The sequence below is a fragment of the Rhamphochromis sp. 'chilingali' genome (assembly GCF_963969265.1).
Source record: "Rhamphochromis sp. 'chilingali' genome assembly, chromosome: 2".
Classification (NCBI taxonomy): Eukaryota; Metazoa; Chordata; class Actinopteri; order Cichliformes; family Cichlidae; genus Rhamphochromis; species Rhamphochromis sp. 'chilingali'.
The window spans coordinates 54,728,032-54,747,406 of NC_137930.1; the positions used below are offsets into that span (position 1 = coordinate 54,728,032).

A 19,375-nucleotide genomic window follows, 5' to 3' on the forward strand; every position below is an offset into this window, starting at 1 on the left:
GTTTTTAGACGATTTCTGCTAAAATCAGATATAGCCGTTTTTAGTAAAAATAACAATTTTTTTTTTTTCTGAAGAAAGGATTTGAATACGTATATTCCTATTGGCCATGTCCCATTAACTATAACAACATAATTTAAAAGTTTTGATACTCACTCACGTGGATGGAGGCTTAATGTGAGCTAAGACCATTTGCAGGCCCCACAGCACCAGTTAGTGATGCTAACCAGAGCCCGAGAGTGTCCTGAGCACATAAGAGCAGGAAATCTGGTCCTGAACTCAATCATCCCAGTGGAAGTTATCAGTGCCCCACACAGAGCACACAAGAAGGCAGGAATGTGCTGATAAGCTGAGCCACTGACCTGCCCCCACCTCCTCTTCATCACAGTGATTGAAATGAGGACAGCAGAGCCAAAGAGAAACAGCAATGATAAGGGAGGTTTCTACAGTATAAGAAAAAGGAGGTTCACGCCAAAATGAAACTGATGAAAGAGTTTCCAAGCCTATTCGTCCTGATAATTCCACATCCCCTTCACACCGGGATTTATGACAGCCTTGATTTACACAAGCTAGCCTCTGTGTAACTGAAACTACAACCACAACGTAAACATGCCATATGACCAGACAGAGGGCAAATGTATTATGAGAACATAGATTTCAATGACATATTGTTAAAACATGTTTGCTAGGAAGTCTAAATTTGGCCACATCTCAAAGCAATGACCTTTTCATGTCCAACACACCCACTGATCTACTAACACTGTCTCCAAAATGTAGTCCAAGGGTGAGGTAGTACATAAGAAACAAAATACCATCATTTATAGCTTGATCTACAGAATGCTAACTCAAAAGCCTTAAACACATGCAATATTAGATACTTCCAAACTATGCTTTGTTGTGAAAACAGTCGTTCAAATAAATAATGATTTTTTTTTTTTTTTTTAAAAAATGGACAAAAACCACGAGTGAATTATAGTAAATTAGCAAAAACCTGCCCCGTGGCAAGTTCCTGCCAGGCCTGTGGTGCTTGTTCAGTTTGTTCATGTATTAAGGCACAAACACGTATGTTAAGTCAACATGTTACTCTTTTTGTCTTCATTATATCACTCTACACAGTCAAATAGTAAATGCCAAACAAATGCATGATAAATATATTAATTTATTTTTGTTCTTTGCAAGCAACATTTTCATTGTGTAAGAATTACAGTAACTATTGGTGTCACTGTTTGATGTACACTTATTTACAGATATGCATGACGACACAGTTAAATGATCCAAAAGTGCCATTGCATTAAAAATTGTTTATCATCATGTATTTGCAAACAACAACTTACGAACAGTTAATGCAGCTGTTCGTTCTGAAATAAGCTACCGCAAATAGTATTTATAATATGTATAGACTTAATTGTTATAAAATAATTCCCAAAAGCTATATAGATGTTGATAATCCTAGATAGAAAGTTTCATCCACATTGCTTAACGTGTCTAGGAGTTAGGAAACAGACACGTACATACACTGTAATCCTTATAGTACGATACACTAACATGTTGGGACAGATGTAAGCACAGATGTTACAGTAGAGCAGGGCGATATGGCCAAAAATATTTATCACGATATATATTTGAAAATTTGCGATAACGATATAACTGACGATATAATTGATGCGAGACAAAATACAACTCCACAACATTACTAGTGCAAAAAGACAACCTTCCATTTATTTTCACTTAAACAAGAAGCTGGTTTTTATGTACATTAAAGCTTTATAAAAATGTAACAGTGCAAATGCAAATTCCTTGCTGAAAGTTTAACCAAAAGGCATTTCCAGTAGAAATGGGCTGACATATCCTGAGCATAACCATGTATAATATCCACTGAAGTTAAAAAGAGGTGCTTTGCAACATTAAACTGCAGTGTGCAGTACGCATTTTTCGGACCATAAGGTGCACGGGATTATAAGGCACATTAAGTGAAACAAAGCAGTCAGATAAATCAAACTTTATTAAACTCATTCTTCTTGCTTCCTCCACTTCTGTACCATTGATTCATTAATGTTGAATTCTCTGGCAGCTGCTCTATTCCCATGTTGCTGCAGTATATTGATGACTAACCTCGTATTGTGGATGGATTATCTCAGTTGTTCTCCTGACTGAAGTTTGGTCCGTTTACAGCATCCTGCCATGCGATTGCATTTGTCTCTAACCATGAAGAACCTTCACGTTAACTTTTATAAGTGGAAAAGTGTTAGTGTTCGTCCTCCAGCTTCACTGTTTATGTTATGCTAACATAGCTGTGTCGCTAGCGATCACGTAGCACATCATTATATACCAGCTAGCCCAACTTCAGTAACCCTACAAACGTCACTGCTGTTTAGTTTCCTGTCTTCATTTATGTTGGAAGTGATAGCAGAGCTGTACGTTTGATTTTTTTTTCAGAAATCTCTCAGTCAGAACATGCAATATCATGCTTAGGTAACTAGCGAAACTAGCGAGCTAACTTCCGCTAGCTTCCTGCTAACTTCTAACTCCGTTAAATGTAATAACTTTTGTTTTCATGGATGCCTGGAAGTTAAACTTTATAGTTACACCTGGTAAAGCAGCAATGCTGATCGTTTTATTAAAGATGAAAGAATTTAGACAGTTTTTAACGCTCAGTGATGCTGCAGTGTTCGTTTGACCTGAAGCATACGGAGTTTAGGACCCAGATTACTCCCAGATTTAAGAGCATCTTAGTCCGACAAATATGACAATAACAACGGCCGCTTGCATGTTCTGCAAAAAAATGTGCTTTGTTGTGTATCTGACGGACAAACACCAAACCAGTTCCACATCATGGAAGTTGCACCATTTTTACAAACCAATTCTGGTTCATCTGTTTCACTCAACAATCGGCCATGTGCGTATGAAAACAAAGGCACTGCGCATGCGCGTTTTACTCCCATTCTATCGCGATATTTCATTTTCCTATCGTTGCCTAACATTATACCGGTATTACCGTGAACGGTATAATATGGCCCAGCCCTATGTTACAGTTCTTCAAAATAGCACAGGCTAACTCATTAATTCCCCTCTTTGTTATTCTAGTGGCCCCTGAGGCTATCACTAGCACTGAAATGCAAACTATTTACAGTGTAACACATTGGGTAAATCAGCGGGAACACTTCTCACGCACTTGCACTTACACAGAACGTATATCGAGATATGAAACTCATTGTTTGCAATGCCTTATTAGCACAGTCAGCATCACAGCTTATGAGACTATGGTGCATATTTATGTATCATCTTTGCAGTAACTTGATAATTACTAGGGACCTTCCCAGTGATTCATTTCCTGGCTGACTAAAAATGTGGTGGGAAAAAATACCCTTGACTCATCTAAAGTTGGCAAAACAGTCAAAGCTGAGGTGATTTTAAGCTAGGCATAGTCCAAAAATACTGCATTTTTATTGAAGAACCATTTATGAGTATCAATCACATTTGGAGCTGCAACGAGTATTTCGAATAATTCGATTATAAAAAAATTATATATAAAAAAAAAAAGTTCTCGATGCTTTGTCTCTGAAGCGCCATGTCACCATGGAAACGCGAAAGCGAGCATCTCTCCCATGTTTGCGTCTGAAAACAGACCAGCAATACAAACGTATTTAGGATTAGCGTGTGAATAAAAAGTCTGACCACATTAAGTCCACACAGCTTCCAGCTTTAAACAGAAACACTGACAACAGCAGCAGTGATGATGACTTTAACATGGAAACAGAGTCTGTTTACACACCGCGAAGAGCAAAGAGGCGGAGCCGTTACTGAGACGTGAAAGAAAGCGGCGTGTTTCTAGCGTCCAAACAGCAGCGCTGTTCCCGTAATCATTATTAAAACCTTTACTGGGATAAACGAGCGGGAGTCCTTCATCAAAGCACGTGATCAACAAACTCAGACGTGAAGAAAAACAGACTTTGTAGCTGCTCCATCCACCGCAGTTTGTTTTACACAGCGAAAAGTCTGCAGTAAGCCTCCAGAAGTTATTAAAATCTGCAGATTAACTGTTAACTTAGTCTGATGGCACCTTTAAATTATACAGCTTACTGAAGGCTGACGGCAGCCATCCTATTGTACATGGAAACGAAAATGGGCGAGTCGAAAACGGGCATGGCAATACTAGACCATATTTATTTCAAGATTTTTTCAGAAACATTTTTCGGATTCAAAGTGAAATAATATAAAATACTGTCTCAATTAAATTGCATTGATATATTCAAAAATGAAAACTTTTTTTTTCCACAAACCAATAAAAATGTATATGGGCCAGTAAAACTGAGCCACTGACGTGCGGGATTTTAGGTTGGACACTGAGACGTTAATATTAATTAACGTCTACACCATCATAACATCTTGTTTTAAGCAGCGCAGAAACATTGCATCAAAGCACAGGGCAAACTTCAGAGTGCTGATACGCTGGCGTCTATTCATTGCACCCACCCCATTCTCCTTTAAAGGCTAACAGACACAAACTCACTGATTCACTTCCACAGACAGAAACCCATGTACAGGAACTCACAAAGCCTTCCAAGAACACAGAGTAAAGATTAATTGAATTTTTTATTCTTATTATTTTATTATTATATCATTACTGAAATAATCGCTAGCTGCAGCCCTAATCACATTTCTCAGTTTCTTTTAAAAGCCATTAAAATGTGTGGCATACTGCAGTGTGCACAAAATTGCACATGCATTGTCATATTATTTGCTAAATGTGGCTAACATTAGCAGCGGCAGCACCAGCAGATTTGGAGGTTGGCACTGAATCCAGTTACCTACAGTCCAAATTGGATGGGGTAAAAGCCAGTATATTCAGCCACAGCCTAAAAACATATTTTCATTTTAAATATTGGAAAAGTCACACTTAATTTACGATAAGACATCTACCTTCATTTTCAGGTATCTAGTTTGTACAATACATTTCCAGTAAATTAATAAACAATGGCTCTGTTTTCTCCTTGTTAATGTAGCTTTGACTTGTGTCTGCATATACATAAGCCTAAAAATGTAAATTGGTATCAGCACCCAACAATCAGGACTGGGCTCTAATCAAACATTTTCAGCCATTGTTTTCCAGCATCCTTAATTTAAACACATTCTTTATCATCTACACGGAGGCCATCCACTTTGATATCCTTTATAAGAAAGCAATCTGTGTGCATAGTCCTATCTGCAAAACCAAGGTTTATAGGTGCAGCATGTATAAACACATGGCATAAATACAGTAATTCAGTCTCATTAGTATGTCTGTTGTCACCACCAAACAGATAAGCCCCTAATTCCAGCCAGTTTCTATAAATACACAGGATTACAAAGCTGCAGTCAGTCAAATTTAACTTAAGTAGGCAAAATATCAGATGCGCTTGTCCTTCCTTCCAAAACCGCAATGACTCAGATGATGGTTGCTCTCATGACAGCTCAGGGCAACATGATTTACAAACCAACATGTATGTCTGCCCTTGGGTTGATATTTTCTTCTTCACAGTAACATGTTTGCCAGAGTTGCTGCCTGTACAGCTCTGTGTTCTGATCTGTTTTTCAGCAGGGAAAGAAAGACGCAGACTGGATTGTGCAATGAAACATCTGAAGGGTAACCACAAACAACATCTGTAGTACGACTCTCCCACTTCATTTGACAAATCTATTTTCCTTCCCAGCTGCAGATTCATCTAGTGTTACTATCACAATGCCAGTCGCCAGCATTTACACATTTTAGTCGCACGCACAAGGGAGTTCAAGATGAAGATGTGCGTCAATGAATCACAAAACTTCCAGTAAAATATGCAGTAATTATATATGTGATAGGGTAAAAAAATCACTGTAATTGTTAAATAGCATTCAGTGCTAAAGTCATAGACTGTATTAACAAAAACAACACAAGTGAAATGCATGACAGGACCACTGCTATATTTTTCCAAAAAACATAACAGAACTTCATACACATTTAATACCTGGCATCTTGGCCGGAAGTGACGCTTAGACATCTCACAATCTTCTTTTGTATTCAAAACAAGATTGTGAGATATAAGGAACCACCAGAAAGAGGTGGTTGATTGTTTTCCTCTGCAGCTAAACTGACTTAGGAATCCCTTAAGAAGCTTTTGGAAGGATAAGGTAAAGAAATTAGAGTCAATACAGGATATTTCGATTACTAAAATCCCGGATAACATCAAGTCAGAATCTGAAGCTCACATCTTCATTGTTATCTCTTATTTCTACACGTCCTAACATGCTAGTGTCTTCTGTACATAAATTAAATAGGTTACAGCACATGTGAAAACGAGATAAGTGATAATAACATGCAAAAAAAAAACTTACATCAATCAATACTAAACAGGTGAACACTGGTGCCTTCAGTTCATGTTAGCAGCTGTCCATTGGTTAGTATGGAAACTAACAATGAAAGTTAGCCTGCATGCGCCATACCAAACAGTCGTTTATCCCCACCAAAGACCCCACACACACAAAGCTGGTATTATTATGACATGTTTAAAATGTAACGACAGCGGGGCAGGCGAGCAGGTAGTCCAGTGCCACTAACCTAATCCCAGCTAGGGACCTAACTACTTTCCCAAAAATCCCACTTCGTTTTTTTTTTTACTAACGGAACATCAGTACAAGGTGAGACAGCGCACCACCTCCCCCTTTAATTTACAAAGAGGAAGAAAAAAAACCATGTCATATTTCTAGCAGCTGACTTCATATTACCACTCCCTCCTTGCGTCCTGCACCCTGACACTAAATCTTGTGCCCCTTTTATACCCTCTTGGTCAAATCAGCCCCCTAGCTGGCCGACATTTTGTTCCAGCAGCTAGGCTAGCTACTCCCAGCTAATCTTACCTGGACGCACTTAATAACCCGTCCGCTCGATGACAGCTCTAACGCAAGGCATTCTGTAGCTTATTCTGACCGTTTATGCATGTCCCACATAAAATACGTTAATGAACCTCGTTATTGGCCATTTCAAATAGGAGGTACGTTAGCGTGGCAACTTGCTAACCCCTTAGCATAGCGCGCAGATGCAGTTGGTAGTAGTGAGGTAGCTAAGTTACCTCGGCTTGCACCGTTATCGTTCGCCTGTACCCGCAGGGGGACACATCTAGTCAACTCCTACGGCTGCAAAGAAAAACACGCTCCCCAACAACGCACTTGAGGAAAAAAATCAAGATAACCATTCACCTTCGTGAAAGCAATGGTCCTCTCGGCGTGCTTGTTAAAATCTCACATAAAAGGAAAGGGGTCTCTCTGGTGTGGCTCCAGAGCAGCAGCAGCCGCCGCACTGCAATGGCAGGCAGTGGATGAAGCCTGCCCCCCCCCCTGCGCTCACACTTCGGCTCCCTGCTCCGCCGCGGCGACAGTGACAGGTTCGCCTGGAAGAAACCATTCCGGTTTATCCGCGGGGGGAGAGGAGGAGGAGGAGAGCAGGGATGCAGAGCAGAGAGGCTGCCCACAGCAGGAGCAGCAGCAGTGATATCCAGCAACACGAAGCGCCATTCCAGCGCGTCGTTGAAGATGGAGAAAACACGCCGAAGACGCTTTATCAGATTGCGGTGAACATATCATTATCCAGTTTTAGGACCCGAGTAATTAAGGCGACTGTTATTTTGTCATCGATTAATAAATATCAATGTAATTAGATATTCCTGAAGTGGACCGTCGACGATTGTTAATGTTTTTTCATGTAACTTGTCATAATTACACTTTTTAAATTTATTATTAGCCTATACGTTAGATAAACTAAATCTGGTTTAAATTAATGCATTGGTTGCGAGAAGCCTTTTAAATTTCACATTAGGTGAACATGTTTATTGACTAACAGCGGACACTTATTGCTTGGGTTGTTTTAAATTATCATTATTTTAATCTAAATAATAACACAAGTTTAGGCAGCAGATCAGCGCATGGTCAAATAAATTAGAAAAAGCAGGTAAATTTTCATTTTATTTAGGTTAACAAATTTTCTGTTGTCAATAAAAAGCTTGTGAGTGTGTAGTCAGTCATAAATAACCCCCAGAACGGCAATTCGCTAAAAACTTATTAACTTTGAAGTTAATATTTGTCTTGACCACCAAACTGCCCTTTTCCCCCCTTTTTCCAGGTAATATGCTTTGCACTAAACCAAATTGTCTGCCCTCTTTTCCTCATATTGTGCAAAAAGGTAAAGTACAGAGAGGTATTTTTGTGTGAGGATGACAGGGCTATTGGCAGTGTTTGCATTCATACTTTTAAAAGTGTAGTTTTAAAATAGTATTTTTTGCTTTTTTGCCAACATAATGAAAGTATTTTTAAAACACAGCTCATTCAAATGCTGCAGTACTCGCTAGTGTCAAAACTAAGACACTCCAAGATTTTTTTTTAAAGCAAACAACATTTGTAAACATTTAACACAAAGCTAGAACACATATTCATTAGTTACAGACACAGAACCTCAAGCTCTATATAATCTCACAAAAAAAAATAGCAGAACTTAACAGTAATTCAAAAGATTGACTTTAACAAATCTGTAGGGTTCACTAAGTGTCCTTTAAAGGCATCAGTGCTGGACAAGGACAGGACGCTTTATCCCACATGCCTTTCTCCACATGTGTGAATAGATGCCTTCCTTATGTTGCTCTGAATGCAAACTGTGTCACCAAGAAATGTATTTAGCTATTACTTTTAACAACCTCAAACGTAAACTTTTTTATAGGAAAAGCTGAGGTAGGTTACTTAAGTTGTAACTACATGGTGCAGAAAGCCATTTAAAATGCAGAGGATAGAATTAAAATCCAGCCTACAGTCACGATGCTCAATACTCCTTCCCATGGGGGCATACAGATTTAATCAATATACAGCTGAATGTAAATTGTGCACTGCACCAAACTCCACTCTTAAGACTCTATCGCATGCACTTTAGTTTGTTAGCGTTTCCACAAGTAACTAATTCCCTGCAGCGCCGTCCGTTGTGTATTTTATCACTTTGAGAATGTGTGACCGTTCTTGTCACCTCTACCTCTGGCACTAATGAACGCAGGAGAAGATAGGGCCTGAATATAATGCTGGAGGAGAACAGAGGTCCTGCAATGTAGCTGACGTAAGGAGATCGCTGCAGATTTCATTGGAGGATCAGAAGGAGAAGGGGGAGGTGAGGGGCATCTTGAATGGAAGAATGTGTGTTGGCCAAGGTCATAAGAATTAGATAAACAAAGGCAGGCACAGATGTCGTGTGGAAAAGCAAAGTGTAATGAGCAGCAGTTGTAACTTACAACTTTTCTGTGCTTATATTGTGATAACAGCAAAAACTTTTGCAGTAATTGAGAGTGTGATGTGTATCTGGAGGATGAGACTCATCATTGTAAGTTCTTGTCACACATTACAATGTTCAAAGTTTGTAAGCAGAAAAAATCAAACCATACTTGTAATGCATGTCCTGTTTTGCCATCTGCGTCTGTGAATTGAAGTAGCTTTGATGTGAGCTCATGCCTCTTAATGTATTTCTGCAGAAGCCCTTGACGTACCCTCTGTTATTGCTACAAGAGTGTTTGCATCACTGACTTCAACAGCACAGAGGGAGTTTCACACGCCGTGCAACAGAATAATGCAGCGTCTTCTCCCCCCCCCCCCCCCCCCCCCCCCCCCCCAATCAGTGCATCTAAAAACACAGACAGGATCCAAAGCAAGTATGACCAGAGTAGGAACGAATCACACGAGTGGAAAAGCAAATTAGGAATTCACAGCAGGCTGGCTTTTAGAGTGCACTGCCCCTGACGGCACGTGAGTCACCTCTCGGTTGTACAGGTCAGGAAAACAGCCGACTAAGCAAAGGCTGGCGTGGCCATCTATGTGCTTTAATGACCACAGCTATCAAATGACATGACAGAAGTTAAACATAGCACTGCAGCAGAGGAAAATAAATGCATTTGTCCAATAGCTACGTGGAATAATATATGATATTCCATGACTCCATGTTGCCAAAGCTGCAAGATGATACGCAAAACTTGGTTTCTTATCTTGTTACCCAGTGGCTGGTTTTACAAATTGGAGTACATCAGTGTAATCCCATAACGGAGTGAGCTGGCTACTGTACAGTGGCTTGTGTTTCTGCGATTTCTGTGTTGTCCTCTGTCAGCATCACTGACCTCTAGCATGAGAAAGCATCCCACTGACGTGACAGCCAAGCCATTAATTCAGGACAGAAAGGTTTTCAGAGGGCCGTGACGTTATGAAGCGCGGCACATAGACGCCATCATTCGTGATCTCACGAGTAGGAGGCATCTTGTAAAGTCAACAGGTAAGAAAAGCACCCATCAAACAGCGTTTTATAGATGAATGAAGTGTGACCTCTGTAAAGCATGTAGAGCGGTAAAATCCAGCTGAAGGCTCTAGGAGACACGATGTTGCTGCTGGTACCTGGATTAGAAGCTCATTTTACAGTTTGTGATTGCATCATCAGTTATAATATATATATTTAACCTGGAGTGTAATATTCAGTTCCTGCATCCAAATATAGATAGCATTTATGATGATAATCATGCAGCTGTTTGCTGTTTAACCTTTTGAGTACTGCGCTTTTATGTAAGGCACAGCTAATGATTCACTTTTGTCTTTGTGGTTTGCTTCCTTTGAATGCAATTAATAATTTATTTATTTTTATTATCACATGAATTGCCAAATGGCTGCTTTGAAATGTGCTTTTGCTGCAAAGGAGCAGCTAAATTGTCACCGTATATCTGTGGAGAATTTGACTTTTGCACCATCCGTATTATTGCACCGGATCAAAAATGCTATCCCAGAAAATACTCTATTACATAAGTGTCTTTTTTAAATTTCCACTTTAAACACAGGTAGCCTGTTTAATAAACTGGTGCAAGCATTCTGATCTAGAGTTAGTGGAAAATAAGGAATGACACAAACACCATCTGACACCATGGATGTTCAGGATGTGATTGAGAAAGGACAAATCTGGATTTACTGATTCGTGCTTTTTAAAAGCTAAAATCATGTTCAGGAGGGAGGAAACACATATTTTCCAAGATTCCCCAAATGAACCTATAATCTGTGTCTCATTTTCCCACCAACGGCTGAGAGCTCAGACATATCAGGTGACATGAAACGGCCTCACATCCCCGGCCTGCGGATCATGTGACAACAGTCTACCACAGCATCCAAATCCTCTGGATCAAACGACATCATGTACACCGGCAAAGAAGCAATCACCTAAGTATGTTTATCCCAGGAGGGAGCATGAATGCTAATAAAGATGAACAATTCCAATCAGTTAATGTGGATGCGCGTTATGATAGAGAGGTTTTTCACTAGTAAGGTGGGGGGGCTAAATTGTTTTGCCTTTGAGCAAATGCAAAAGTTAACCATGAAGCTGAATTCCTCGAGGGGGAATTAAAGATTTTAGATGACCAGTTTTGGTTCCGCAGAGTGCTGAATGGCACCAATGTGTTGATTTTCAGCGTGCATTAAGAGGAACTGCTGAAATCCTGTGATCTAAGGCCTAACCACCTACACACCGTGTGACCCAGGATGTGAAATATCACTTAAGGCTTAAATTTATGAGGTGGCTGCTTCTTATTCCCCATCATCAAGAACTTTAAATTATTTTGGATTCATAAGCGGCTGTCTATCCTTGGCTTGCTCCAAAGAGAAAAACCTTGCTCGGGATGATAGTAAAGCAATTAGAGGCCTAGGTGGACTGTAATCAGATGGTCCCTTTGGACCAGACCGAAGGGGTATTTTGGAGGGCAGTTGATAGGGGTAACAGAGACAGGAAGAAAAAGGGAGAAAAATCACCCAGGTGTAATTTACCGCACTGCGGAAATAAGCCAGACCATGCTATAAATCTCCACTTCTCATTTCTACTAGAAAATAATTTTTACTAAAGTGTGCATGGTTGAAGGTGTCCCCCCTAATGCAATAAATTAAAAAAAAGCATGGAGTTAAACAATTCTGTATCATCGGCTTCAGCAATCAACTCTACCACTTCCTGTGGCTGCACAGTTCATTTATTGTCGCGATCATTTGTATCGTAACATTAGTGCCTATGTAAAAGCTAAACCCAACATCCAACCCCCCTTTTTTTCTCTATTGTGTCAGCTGTGCAAAAAAAAAAAAAAAAGAGAGAGCATGTGTCACTCTGTTCCTGTGCATTTAAGTAGTAAAACTCTGCCCTCTGCAGGCTTTCAGCAGAACACTTTATCTGTCTTGAACCTGGCTATGTCAAGCCTCGCAAGAAGAAATCTATATGAAGAATTATTCATGATGGAGTGAACACAAGCAGGAGGAGAGTGGATCTGCGTGATTGCAGGCCCATGTTGGCGGGTGATGCACGCGCGATCTAATGGAGGGAGACGCATGAAGGAGCTGCGGCTGTTCGGGTTTGCCGTGATGGGATGCTCCTGAGCCTAAACAGCATATGGTGCCTCCCTGGGCATCAACACACATCCTACATGTACAGAAACATGGCAGGCTGCAAGAAGCACACAGACGCACCGCTTACACAGCGAGTGCGCACACATCTAACTACACAAAAAATACAAACACACACTGCTGTCATGTAGAAATATAAATCAGTAAAGTAAAACCTTACATTTAACATGATGTGACATGTTAAACCTTACAGTACTTGAAGCTAGGGGTGCACTGATATATTGGCGTTGTTATTGGCTGATGTTGTCCTTGTTGCCTGACATCAACATATCGACTTCCTTCAAAGACAGAATTAAATGTCAATAATGTCCATCTGGACTGGATCGTCATTCACCTGAATTTGTATGATCTGATACTATCAACGAGTATGTTGCTTGATGTAAACACCTAATGAGTAAAGGGAAAAGCTCACAATATAGCATTATCACAATGGAAGGTTATTATTTAGACAATAAAACAGCAGCTATTTGTGATAATCACTTACTGATGTCCATTTCATTTTAGAAAATAATCACACCGTTGCTGGAACTAGTTTCTTAAAAGTTTAAAACCTCTGTTTCTCTCAGGAGAGAGACTCGGTGTATTTGGACTAAATAAAACCATCAGATGTTGAAAAAACTGTCATCCTTTTCAATAATTATTTACTTATCATAATAAATCATTCTGAACCCTTTTCAATAAGCAATGCAATGACTCATCTGTGGATATGATTAGTATCACATTTTCCTCTGAGGTGTTTGCTGGGAAATGCAACATATATTTTTGCTGCCTGTAAAATGTATTTGCTTCCAGAAAACCAGCATGCGCTCATGTCATGATAATCAATCAGCGGACATTGTAATCTACGGCGCGTCCACAACCCTCGTGATTGATTAAGTTGTCTCGGCGCAGCCTCCTCACTCTTCCATTCTTCATGCCTGACTTGCCCACCATGGCCACCATTTTGATTCATACCAACATTACATCATCCTGCTGGGCGTCCTTCACTTGACCATACCCTCAGGTCCTCAACATGAACTTTGAGTCCTCCTTGAAAATCAGCCAACATCGTAATGAGGGTCTTTTATTGTGGCGGTAATAGATTGGGGCTGTATTTTTACAACAGGAAATGTGCATGTGTGTGAGATGTTGGTGTAGTGCAACATTTTCAGTAAACCTCAGCTGCACACAGGACCCGCTGCCCAGGTCTCGCACCCCCTATCATAAATCAAGTGGAAAAGTCAATAGAGTTGTTGGAATTTATGTGAGTTTGAGTCTTCTCTTTTGAGATGATTTGTTGTAGATGAGGGACTAGAGTACAACAATTCAGAGGCACAATTTATTTTCCTCAAATTGTCCACTGACAAGCAAGGACTCTGGACAAGAGGAAATCGCAAATGCTGACAGAAACAGAAGCGTTACATAAACATGCAATAACTAGTTAATTAGGGGTCAAAATGCACAATTTTTTGTGAATTAGCAAATGCTACAAAGCACCGTGCAGTGTCATCATAGAGCCTTAACTGACCCCACCAGATGTCCTAACCGAGGACACATAGATAGTCCTTGTTCTCGGGTCACACCCCCAAGACACGTCCTCAACATCTGCCATTCCCACCGCACAGCATTTGGGATCACACACATCAGCAGCATCACACATGGTCCGCTCAAGCTCAGTGTCACATATAAGCCCCCTGAATCACCTCCAACCACCCCTCAAGTGCTTATCACCAACAGGACATAAAAATCATCCATTTGACTGTTCTTACATAACAGACCTGCCTCATGTAGAGGAATCAGTTGCTCCAATCCCAGTTCTTCCCCCATGACCCCCCTTACTCATCCCTGCTCCTCCTTCCATTGTATTAGTCGTGATAAATCTCCTGCACCCACCCCCTATGCACTGTTCATCCCTCCTTTCCACAGCTCTTGTTGTGCGTCCCGCTCAGGTGCGGCCCTCCGCTCCCGCTCTTCCATTCCTTCATCGCATGGGAACAATCTCCTGGTAACAGGCCCTGAATATGCAGATTGGTTAATTCAGCTGCAGTTGCTCTCTCTGTAAATGCATCTGCAGCACTTTCCTAAGACTGAGCAGTGAATAAATGCTTACGCTGGGGCTTTTTAGGTGGTAGTTGGGGGGGGGAGTGCCTGTGTCCATGGCAGATTGCAGCCAAGGATGGGATTTTGAGAGTGGAATAAGGCAAGCAGAACTAATAAGAGATTAGGCTTTGACCGGTGCAAACCTCGGGCACAGGTAGTGACTGATCCTGATCAGTTAAGGAGTAATTAATTTAATTGTGCTCTTTATCATGGCTTAGCTGCATCTCCTCCCTGCTGATGCAGTTATAGCTTCTCTCTGCAGCTCACCTGGTTATAGCCTTTGCAGCAAACATTCCTTTAACATTTTCCAAAACAGCTGAGAGAGCAGGAAAAACACTGCATTAAAAACACATCTTCTCCCAAAATCAACGCACACACGAAAACAGCAAGCCCAGTTGCACCAAGGCTACACGGCCTTTTTCTGCTCGTCTGTAAAAGACGTTTGATGTAACATAGCGCACGCAAAGAGCCACACATTCAGGAACAAAATACATCAAGCAATGTATTTTTTTAGAGCACCGGAGTCAAAGATATTAGAAGTGTAAATGATAACGAAAATGGGATTTTGTGCTCCACTGTGTGCAACACTGCTTTGCAAAGTTAGTGTCACTCGTGAACATGGAAAAATAACTCCTGCCATACACAAAGGCACTGGGTGCATAAAAAGACTGTAGTTAACCCCCCTTCTCCATCTCTGTTGTGCTTTCTGCAGCCTTAGCACTAAAATCTGATTCAAGCTTTCTGTGAACAAGTGCACTGCTTGCCAATACAAATGACAGCGGGAGTGGGCCACGCGCCAAAGTCCTCCCCTGACTATCAAGAGAGAAAAGCAATCAAAAGAAGCAATCAATATAAACAAAGTCTTAACTACTATTGATTATTTAGCTCCACACTGATGGGCAATGATAGTTATGGACCTGAATTCATACACTCAGTTGATTAATATCTTTACCCATGTGTTGAATCAGCCAAACAGGCAAAAGTTTTTACATTATTTTTTAATTTTTGGGGGGTGGGATTGTATAAAATGAATGCACATCATCCAGAGGCTCAGTGGCAGTGTTGTGTCTGGTGTGACATGCCAGCGGGATGTAATGGAAACTGTTCCTCAGCTCAGCATCCTGCGGTGTCATCACTCACTGTAAGGCGGACCGTTACTTCCATCAGCTGCATTTGAGTTTGGGCAAGTCAGCAAGTTTTCCTCTATTGCACACGCAGCCCATGCTAAAGAAATATACCCTGGAAAGGCCCAGGATCCCTTAGCTGAGCTCTCAGTCTCTGGTGAGGTAGTGGCCACTCAGGCTGTTTCAAGTATCCTCTCTGAGCGGTAGGTCATAAAGACAAATGACAGCACGGTGTATGACTTACAGAGCGTGATAGGAAACGAGAATGCAGAAACGCCACACTGCTTTTTTTATTCCAATGAAAGCTTAGGTTGGTTATGCATGGCTCAAAATCAAGGCCACCACTAATCTGTCAATTACAGCCTAAAAGCCTCCACCATATCACCGCCAGGTTTGCTGGATGGGAACTGAATGTTGATTTTGTAATTACTTTTCAAATGTAGGTCTTTTGTTTAGTCAATCATGACAATTCTTTCCTTTTTTTTGTCAGTGCAGACAATGACTGATATGCGCCGCTAAACTCACTGTGCAGGAGGGTTTTCGCTGCTTTTAGCCACGTTAATTAAATGGCTTTAGGGATAAAAAAAAAAAAATCAGCCTGTCACTCAATTGGTCCGCCACTTACACTGAAGCATTTCAAGTATTGGATGGATTGCGCTTATGCTGAATCCTACAATAGTGACTTCAGGCCAACAGTTTCTCCTTTTATTGAAATAAAAGTATCTTTGCTACTACTTTATGGATTTATACAAAGGCAAATTTAATGCAGATATCTCATGATCACCAGGGGATAAATAAGGATAAATCCTTTTTTTTTTTCTCATAATGCTCCGACTTTTACTCTCATGCCACCATGAGGTCGTGATTTATGGTTTTGGGCAGAATACTTCAGCAATTACAGGATTGATTGCTGTGAAATTCAGTTCAGATGGATTGCAGCAACACCGGGGATCCTCTTTCATATAACGCCATCCTCAAGTCAAACAGCTCCCAGTATGTGGTTTATCACAAATACCTGCAAAACTGATAACAAATCCATGAACCCGAACTGTGCTATATGCTGCTATTTGCTTACTGAAGCTAAAAATAAGCTCTCAAAATACACTTAATAGTATTTAAAAGCATTTTATGTGATTATAACTTGTTTAAAATAAATTACAGCACTTCAAAAGAAACTACATATATACCCCAGAGGCAATAAAAACTCATGTTCTCAAGGGCTGGTATTATTTTTTTCTACCAATCCTTGTATTAATAATTAAACCTGCTGAGAGGTTTTCCTTTAATGAGATGGAACAATTGAGCAGAATTCCTAGTCAGGTCATCGCCGAGCTGTCAACGCGATACTGCTCCCCTGAGGCTGAGGCCCTCCAGCAGTCTACTGCTGTGTCTGTGAATGCGTGCGTTACAACTGTGTTTGCTTTGATTTGCGCACATTAGAGCCGCTCTCCTCCTTGTTATGCCTCATGTATCAGAAAGCGCTTTGCAAAGAGCACGTCATGATAACTTAAAGTGACTTTACGGATTTGAAAGGAAAAATGTGACAGGTTTTACTTTGAGCATTTAGGAACAGTTTGGTGGATTCAACAATTGAGACACCTGCGCTCTGAATATAAAAAGAGTGTTTTGTGTATGTGTGTCTCTGTGTGTGGCTTGATCCTAAAACATAATCTAACCGTTTTTATATATTTTGGATCATATAAACCTCAAATATTCATCAGCATCCTGAACTTTATTTTAAACTTTAGAGCAGATTTTAAATGTCACTGTGAGAAAATGTGTCTTTTATGCAGGTCGGTCGGCTTAGTTAAGCATAAAGACTGGAAACGGAACGACATGGAGCCTGACTGTGTCCGGCAAACATCAACATGTTTTATCTCGTTATATAACCACTAATACACCTCAAGTATGAAATTACCCCACAGAATCGCAGCATTTTTACACGTCAGTTATGCTGAGGATTAAATAAATGTCAGGCATTTGTTTCACCTCTCTTTGCAGTCTAACTAGCTTGCAGTGATATTTTCATATTTATGAGTACGCTTTAATAAGCTATAAAAAATAGCGTTTTTCCTCAACAGTGTTATACCATTTATTTAATATCTTGATAATACTGACAGCTACTACTATACAATCTAATATGATGCAGTACTTTTTCTTTTGAAGCCAAACTTGAATCTCAAGCTGCCTCCACTCCATCTGTACATGGATGATGACACGAATACTGAGAACTGTTCAGCTTTTCAATTTCAGCAGTCTTTCAAGATAACTGTAGAAACCCTGGAATAATGGTATGATGACAAATACACTGCTTACTCATCCCATCACGGAACAATTTCAAGAATATTATAGTCATCTGTCAGTGCACAGTGTAGTTTCCGCTAATCTAACTCTCATCAGCACCCAAGAATATAAGAAATATTCAACTTTAATTAAAGGGTTGCATTGTAAAGCTCCTGTAATCCGGTTATAAATCAGCTATTTGATATTCATGGAATACAAATCTCAGCTGAAGGATTTCTCTTTTTCTATTATTACCTTTCTTCTTGCTGCTTTGAAATGATCTAATGTAACTATTTATTTATGTTATTGTCAAGCTTTGTATGTGGGAATGTTGGAGAACCGCAGAACTGATGTGAATTTTACAGGTCGTGTGTCTTTACCAGGGACAAACAGGTCCTGATTGGCCTGCCTTACAGGGGCAAATGTTTAGAGATTTAAATAACTTCTTTCTTTAGTTGGCACGTTATTGGAATTGCAATTTTTCTGTGTTTCTGTTTTTTCTGGCTTCTTGGAAATGTGTATTTATGATAAAAAAAATCATCACTTTGGCATCCAGTGCATTTACTTACATTAGAATCAAGGAGGTCAATGCTGTCCAAGCTCTTGCTCCTATGAATGCGGCCCTTGATGCGGCGGAGTGATGGCTTGCCCTGACTGGTGCTCACGGAGGAGGCTGCTGTGCCGGAGCCCGCGGTAGGACTGGGGTGTATCCTGAGGTGAGCAGAGAGGGAGCAGGAGGAGTAGGGAGGAAAACAACAACACCACATCAGGGCAAATAAGCTCATGCATATTTTTAATACAGCAGGAGAAAGTGCCACGAGTGAGACTAAAGAAGACGAGGAAGCAGGCTTTAGTGATGTTTCTGCCTTTCAAAATGCCACAGCCCCCCTACAGGATAAAATGGCATTTAAAGAAATATATAATTGGATTTAATTTTACAGAGGCACTGTAGGGAAGCACCGCAGCTTCGAACACAGAAGGCCAGTGCTGCTCCGCAGGCCATGGCAGCCAAACTACAGCTGGGTTGTGGTGAGATGTGGGGAGGAGACACACTGGGCTGACCTGTCACCAATACTCTCATGAAATGTTGTACCCATCGCAAATGACATACTTAAGCAGCGTCGCTGGAGCCCTGCTGACCACATTAAAACCCTCTGCCTCTCCTTCCTTTTGTTTCTTAATTGCTGTGTAAATCACTATAATCACCAAAAAATTAATCAGCCCCAATGGGGGGTGAATAAAGCAGTCACATCTACCTCCTTTAAGCCTTACTGTATGTTACTTTAGCTGAACTTTCTAATAGGGCACAATAGTTGTGCTTATACATTATACATACAAGCCTTAAAAAAATAAAGATTATTGATTAGTGGTTTGTAACAAATTACTAATGTTTAAATATCCAGTGAGCGGAAGTTCTCAGGGTGAAAATGTCTTGTTGTCAA

The 19,375-nt window shown here is 40.5% G+C and overlaps 1 protein-coding gene across 11 annotated transcripts in view; it reads right to left on the minus strand.

Annotated features, from left to right (window-relative positions):
- Positions 1–19,375, minus strand: part of tjp1b (tight junction protein 1b) — a gene marked incomplete at its 5' end in the record, with an annotated part of 72,343 nt that overhangs the window by 33,197 nt on the left and 19,771 nt on the right. For 8 of the 11 annotated variants that reach the window (XM_080875730.1, XM_080875734.1, XM_080875732.1 and 5 more), the window contains one exon: positions 18,503–18,644. In XM_080875730.1, coding sequence (XP_080731856.1) covers positions 18,503–18,644 — 142 coding nt within the window. The other 3 variants (XM_080875741.1, XM_080875740.1, XM_080875739.1) reach the window with 3 other exon arrangements.